Here is a 7,454-nt window from a genome sequence, read left to right as displayed (position 1 = left end):
AACTTAACTTTCCACCTTCTCCACTACTGTCCCATTGATTTGGATAGGGGGGTTCTCTCTCTGCTGTTTCCTGAAGTCCACGATCATCTCCTTTGTTTTGTTGACGTTGAGTGTGAGGTCATTTTCCTGACACCACACTCCGAAGGCCCTCACCTCCTCCCTGTAGGCCGTCTCGTCGTTGGTAATCAAGCCTACCACTGTAGTGTCGTCTGCAAACTTGATGATTGGGTTGGAGGCGTGCATGGCCACGCAGTCATGGGTGAACGGGGAGTACAGGAGAGGGCTGAGAACGCACCCAATCTTCGATTGGTATCTATCTAATATGCTTTTGCGATGTAAAAGGTCACTGGAATTATCGGTTCTGTAAATAATGTGAGTAGCGACTTATGTGAATCGAGGACTCCATACAAAGCATTATTTTCTTATTTTTCTTCTATACCAGCCTATAATTGACTTATCTTATTCTGAATAATTGCAGTCACACTGGTTCCAGGGCTTCCTGTTGGATACTTCAATCTCCTGCTGGGAAGATTAAAGGATATGATTATTGTGGCCACAAACAGAAAAAATAGGGAACAGATAATTGCAGAGCCTTCTTCGGTTTTGTATTGCGTCTGTTGAAGTAGGCGCTCAACTTATCCTGTCTGTGTTGCCCATTGTTGTTCCAGGTACTGGAACGGTTCACGGGCCGTCTGATCCAGAACAGGGCGATGTCTCACCATGACTTGCGCTCCCTCACCAAGTACCAGCTCATCCTGGCCCGGGAACAGTTCCGCAAGAACCCTCCGCCCCACGTCACGGTGCGGTATACACACGGATGCATGCAGGCACACAGTGCCACCACACACCACCACCACACGACACACACACAGTGAGAAAGGCAATCCTTGACTTGCACTATACTTTTAATAACTTTATGAACATTTTGTAACACATAGCCAACCAATGCTCATCTTTTTTTGAGCAGGAATGTCCTCAGAGTAACCCCTATTCATTTTCTTCTATGATCAAGCTGTTTTGCGATGGAAATCCAATGTCAAATTGACTTGCAAATCGATGTCAAGTTACATCATGTTATGTCTTGCTGTCAAATTAAGTCAAGCTACACACATTAAGCCTCTCTTTGTGGTCCTGGCTGTTAACAGGGGGCTCAGCAAGGGGTTCTGGAGGGGGACTTTGCCCTGTGTATCAGCCTGTACCATGGCTACGAGCTGCTGCTCCAAATGGGCCTGCGCTCCCTCTTCCTCTATGTCCAGGGCATCATGGATGGCACCAAAGGTAGGTAGGAGGCACCTCCCTACTCACTCACTCACTCACTCACTCACTCACTCAAGTGATAGCTAGCATTCTGCTCAGGTGATTTCTCTATTTATGCCAACTCAGAGAAGTCTCGAGCCAGGAACGAGCTACAGCGCAACGCCACCTTCATGGACCTGTACCAGGAGATGGCGGCCATGTTTGTAAAGCCCACCGGTAGGATACCGTTCCTACAGCCCTGTTCCTACAGTTTTTGAAGCCACATGATAACACTTTATTTTACAGCCAGGCTGGTACTTTCCTGGTATTTACATGGTGAATACTAAGAAACTGTGGTAACAATAAGTATTTTTTTGGTACTTACCTCAAAGAACTACCTGGTACCAAATGGTGCATAGTGATGCTTGTGTCGATGAATCTCAAAGAAACCAGAGTGTAATTATTACGCAATTATTAGTCAAGTACCATTGTAACAAGTCATTTCTAAATAACTACCTGTTCAACAGCTGGCTGTAAAAAAAAAAACAAGCGTTACCAATGCTTCTCCTAATTGTGAATGTTTATTATGAAGGGTGTCGTGGGCCCTGACGGACCTGATTGTCGTGTATTGCGCTTTGCTTCCAGGCCCCGAGGAGCCCTTCATCTACAGCCACCCCAAACTGCAGAAGCTTGAGGAGGTAGTGCTAGGGCACTTTAAAACATGGGCTGAGAGCTCCAGCACTGGTAATTTACTGTCTTGTTAGTAGCGACTAACTGCACCCGACTCTTAGCGATGACTCATCCTTTTAAGATATTTAACTAGAGCCGAGGTAAACCGCAGGCTTGAATGGCATGGTTAAAGTCAGTGTGCTCCAGGTGTTGTTAGTCCGTATTTGCTTTGAGTAGTATCAGATGCACTTAATAAGCAGTTCATCGGTTGTAAGAGCACACACACGCACTGAGGATGGCACTAACCAAATGTATGCAGTGTGTATTTCAGTAGGAAATGTTGCCTAAAAGGAAATTAAGACGTATACTGAATTTCCAACTACATGAAGTGAGCGCTGGTTGCCCCCTTTCCATTGCTTGTAAGTAACCTCTTTTCCCTCTCCTCTTTGATTGGTCCAGGCTCTGGGCCCCAGGAAGTGAGCACACGTGTGATGATCTTTTCGTCGTTCCGGGAGAGTGTGCAGGAGATTGCCGCCATGTTAAATCGCCACCTGCCCCTGGTCAAAGTCATGACGTTTATGGGCCAGGCCTCGGCAGGGAAGGGGGTCAAAGGGTTCACCCAGAAGGAGCAGCTGGAGGTAAAAACACTCTATGTTCTATCCAGAACCTAACGGGGTTATTCGATTGTCTACATGGAAGAACCCTTTGAAGAACTTTTTCACAGAGCGTCCTACCTGTAACCCAAAAGGGTTCTTCAAAGGGTTTTCCCATGTGTACAGTCGAAGAACTCTTTTGGACCACCACCTTCAGTGCATAGGCCTGCGCGAGTATGTTGCCGTGTTGCTTTGAATCCCAGACCCACGGCTGCTTTGTTACAACCCCTCTCTTCACTTACCTCCTTCTATGCGTCCTATCTCCTCAAGAAGAGGTCTGATATTACCTCGACTAACCCGCGCCGCCACACATTGACTCTGTACCCGTAACCTCTGTATATAGCCTCGTTACTGTTATTGTATTGTTGCTCTTTAATATTTTTTTTTAGCATTTTTTTACATTTTAGTAAATACTTTCTTTAACATTTATTTTTCATAAAACTGCATTGTTGGTTAAAGGCTTGTGAGTAAGCATTTCACTGTAAGGTCTACACCTGTTGTGTTCGGCGCATGTGGCAAATAAAATGCGATTTGATTTTGATAAATACTAAAAAACAGAATGCATGTGCCACTGTCACACCAGGTGACAAGACTGATGACACAAGCTCAAGGTAACGCCAGGATAATGTCATTAAAAAGGGTAGTATTTGATTAACATGGCTTGGTTTACATTGTACTTGTACTGGGATTTGGGCCAAATGAACCAACAAAGGACACACTGGAAAGTGCCTCCCAAATACCTGTATTGAGCAAAGCTAAACGGCACAAACATTCAATGTTATCCAAAAATGTGGTTGCTTAGCAGCTCTGACTGAAGCTAAGGTGTTTTTTTTTGTTGTCCTGGAGACGGCTACAACATTGACCATATTAGGCTTTGTCTTCTCAGGCCCTCAGCCTTCTCTATTCCTGACTGGCAGACAGGGTGTATGCTTAGCTTAGATAGTTAACACATCCTGCTCTGTCTTGTCACTGTGTGTTGGCGAGCTGCCAATATTTTGTTTAATTTATTTATTTAAATGTACTGATATTCACATTGGCAGTCAAATATACTGAAATACATGGATATTACAATACATACACAATAACACATTCAAGTTGAAATCACAAGTAAAATTCATGACAATATGTACGTTAAGGAGACCCAAAGAGTTTTGTTGATTAATTTGCATAGTTAGGGTATGGGAGACTGGTGTGCTGGTAGAAATATATTTTCACACCTGTACCATAGGTATAACATAACGTAGGTAGGCCTGTATACAATGGAGAAGGTAAGGCGATTTACGATAAAGAAAGAAAACAGCCAGTTCAGGTAAAGATTATATATAAATGATATGTTTTATGTTCTTCAAAAACCACCAGCAAATCAATTGAATTGCTAAACTGTTAGCCTCTAGGCTAAATGTAGCACCCACCATTAACTTACAGGAACATAGCCGACAGTAGCGTTTGAAGAACTAGCTGGTCCCCCCCCCCCCCCCCCCCTTTGTACTTTAGCACAAAATGTTATGCCGCTCATAAGTATCATGCCTCTGCAGGTCGTCGATAAATTGCATTGGTCCCGACTCCTGAATATTTTAAGGCTTCTGTTTTGTACAGAGACACGCAGTTAATGCATAGGCCTGCTCAGCTCCTCTTCAACTCCCTGAGGCACCGAGGACATGATGTCACAGAGTACAGTAGCACTGTGCCTTCAGCTCTGTGCCTTCATGAGAGCTGCTGTACAAGGAAACATTTACCTTAATCCTAAACTGTGCTGGATTCAATTACCAGTATAATGGTTCAGTCATTTATTGATGCAAACAAAGTACAGTATATATTCACAGGTGTGTGTGTGTGCACGCAAATATGGTAATTCCGCACCATTCAGTGACTCATATTCAGTATTTGTGGCCCTGACCCCATGCTGGAATCGATTCCACAACCCTCGTGTTGCCATCACCATGCTCTTACCCACTAAATCATTAGAACCACATGACTTGACAGAACAGACATACATGTTTAAGATTGACTTCACATACAGGCACAGTGAACATTTCTGTAATCCTGATAAAATGTATCGATTTCTGTACCGAAGGTGATGCGGATGTTTCGGGAGGGGGGCTTCAACACCCTGGTGTCCACCTGCGTGGGTGAGGAGGGGCTGGACATCGGCGAGGTGGACCTCATCGTGTGCTTCGACGCCCAGAAGAGTCCCATCCGCCTGGTTCAGCGCATGGGCCGCACCGGACGCAAACGCCAGGGTCGCATAGTGGTCATCTTGGCCGAGGGACGAGAGGAGAGAGTGAGAGACAACTCCTGCCTTTGGAATCTTAGGAATGGTCCCACATCTGTTTGCGCTGTACCTCTACGGTCATTCCTATGATTGTTGTCATGCCAAACGTGTTTATGTTTGGCATGGCAATTAACATAAGGGTTAGCAAGACGGCACTAGGACCAGGTCAATGGAATGTCCTTATTTTTTTCCATCGTATTAATTTATTTAGACAGTTGAATAGAGCGGGCGAGACTGAGGTACAAAGTGTGCTCTAGACCTAGCTGTGTTTCCACTCTTTCAAAATACCAAATTCCACAACCCCCAACCGGGTCCAGTCTTTTGTGTCTGACGGCTTTTGGCTCTGGAGTCTCTGTCTAGTGTTTACAAGTGTCTGGCTCCTTCCCAGGCATCTCACCGTTTTATATTGGTTTCCTTTTGTTGTGCGAAGATAGACCAAACATCCTCAAGTGCACTTTGTGTTACCTGGCACTGCTTTAAGAATCCATGCTTATCCTGTTTCGTCACACATTGATCAACCGCCAAAAACATTTTGCTCTAGAGTTGCGTCTAGAATTAACAGATACAGTGCTATCAGAAAGTATTCATACTCGTTGACTTATTCCCCATTTTGTTGTGTTACAGCCTAAATTCAATATGGATTAAAAATATATATATATATATATATATATATATATATATATATATATATACAGTGCCTTGCGAAAGTATTCGGCCCCCTTGAACTTTGCGACCTTTTGCCACATTTCAGGCTTCAAACATAAAGATATAAAACTGTATTTTTTTGTGAAGAATCAACAACAAGTGGGACACAATCATGAAGTGGAACGACATTTATTGGATATTTCAAACTTTTTTAACAAATCAAAAACTGAAAAATTGGGCGTGCAAAATTATTCAGCCCCTTTACTTTCAGTGCAGCAAACTCTCTCCAGAAGTTCAGTGAGGATCTCTGAATGATCCAATGTTGACCTAAATGACTAATGATGATAAATACAATCCACCTGTGTGTAATTAAGTCTCCGTATAAATGCACCTGCACTGTGATAGTCTCAGAGGTCCGTTAAAAGCGCAGAGAGCATCATGAAGAACAAGGAACACACCAGGCAGGTCCGAGATACTGTTGTGAAGAAGTTTAAAGCCGGATTTGGATACAAAAAGATTTCCCAAGCTTTAAAAATCCCAAGGAGCACTGTGCATGCGATAATATTGAAATGGAAGGAGTATCAGACCACTGCAAATCTACCAAGACCTGGCCGTTCCTCTAAACTTTCAGCTCATACAAGGAGAAGACTGATCAGAGATGCAGCCAAGAGGCCCATGATCACTCTGGATGAACTGCAGAGATCTACAGCTGAGGTGGGAGACTCTGTCCATAGGACAACAATCAGTCGTATATTGCACAAATCTGGCCTTTATGGAAGAGTGGCAAGAAGAAAGCCATTTCTTAAAGATATCCATAAAAAGTGTCGTTTAAAGTTTGCCACAAGCCACCTGGGAGACACACCAAACATGTGGAAGAAGGTGCTCTGGTCAGATGAAACCAAAATTGAACTTTTTGGCAACAATGCAAAACGTTATGTTTGGCGTAAAAGCAACACAGCTGAACACACCATCCCCACTGTCAAACATGGTGGTGGCAGCATCATGGTTTGGGCCTGCTTTTCTTCAGCAGGGACAGGGAAGATGGTTAAAATTGATGGGAAGATGGATGGAGCCAAATACAGGACCATTCTGGAAGAAAACCTGATGGAGTCTGCAAAAGACCTGAGACTGGGACGGAGATTTGTCTTCCAACAAGACAATGATCCAAAACATAAAGCAAAATCTACAATGGAATGGTTCAAAAATAAACATATCCAGGTGTTAGAATGGTCAAAGTCCAGACCTGAATCCAATCGAGAATCTGTGGAAAGAACTGAAAACTGCTGTTCACAAATGCTCTCCATCCAACCTCACTGAGCTCGAGCTGTTTTGCAAGGAGGAATGGGAAAAAATGTCAGTCTCTCGATGTGCAAAACTGATAGAGACATACCCCAAGCGACTTACAACTGTAATCGCAGCAAAAGGTGGCGCTACAAAGTATTAACTTAAGGGGGCTGAATATTTTTGCACGCCCAATTTTTCAGTTTTTGATTTGTTAAAAAAGTTTGAAATATCCAATAAATGTTGTTCCACTTCATGATTGTGTCCCACTTGTTGTTGATTCTTCACAAAAAAATACAGTTTTATATCTTTATGTTTGAAGCCTGAAATGTGGCAAAAGGTCGCAAAGTTCAAGGGGGCCGAATACTTTCGCAAGGCACTGTATATATATATATCCTCTCGCCCATCTACACACAATACCTCATAATTGTGAAAACAAGTTTTTTAGAAGTTTGTGTTGTATCGGATTTGCCCCAAACATAACAGTTTGTATTTAGGACTAAAAGTTAATTGCTTTGCCACATTTATTGCAGTACTAATTCAGTGCCTTGTTGCAAACAGGATGCATGTTTTGGAATATTTGTTATTCTGTGCAGGCTTCCTCCTTTTCACTCTGTCAATTAGGTTAGTATTGTGGAGTAACTACAATGTTGTTGATCCATCCTTAGTTTTCTCCTTTCACAGCCATGAAACTCTGT

At 43.2% G+C, this 7,454-nt stretch overlaps 1 protein-coding gene across 6 annotated transcripts in view; it reads left to right on the top strand.

Annotated features, from left to right (window-relative positions):
* The window catches only part of fancm (FA complementation group M), a 74,687-nt gene that overhangs the window by 25,646 nt on the left and 41,587 nt on the right, over positions 1-7,454 (top strand). For all 6 annotated transcript variants that reach the window (XM_021584383.3, XM_021584382.3, XM_021584381.3 and 3 more), the window contains 6 exons: positions 669-800; positions 1,146-1,278; positions 1,384-1,473; positions 1,882-1,980; positions 2,365-2,543; positions 4,633-4,839. In XM_021584383.3, coding sequence (XP_021440058.3) covers positions 669-800; positions 1,146-1,278; positions 1,384-1,473; positions 1,882-1,980; positions 2,365-2,543; positions 4,633-4,839 — 840 coding nt within the window. The remainder of the gene's footprint in view (positions 1-668; positions 801-1,145; positions 1,279-1,383; positions 1,474-1,881; positions 1,981-2,364; positions 2,544-4,632; positions 4,840-7,454) is intronic.

Source organism: Oncorhynchus mykiss, chromosome 25 (genome assembly GCF_057628025.1).
Source record: "Oncorhynchus mykiss isolate SJ-2025 chromosome 25, ASM5762802v1, whole genome shotgun sequence".
Classification (NCBI taxonomy): Eukaryota; Metazoa; Chordata; class Actinopteri; order Salmoniformes; family Salmonidae; genus Oncorhynchus; species Oncorhynchus mykiss.
The sequence above is the reverse complement of the archived record's forward strand: the minus strand, read 5'-3'. Positions and strand labels throughout refer to the sequence as shown.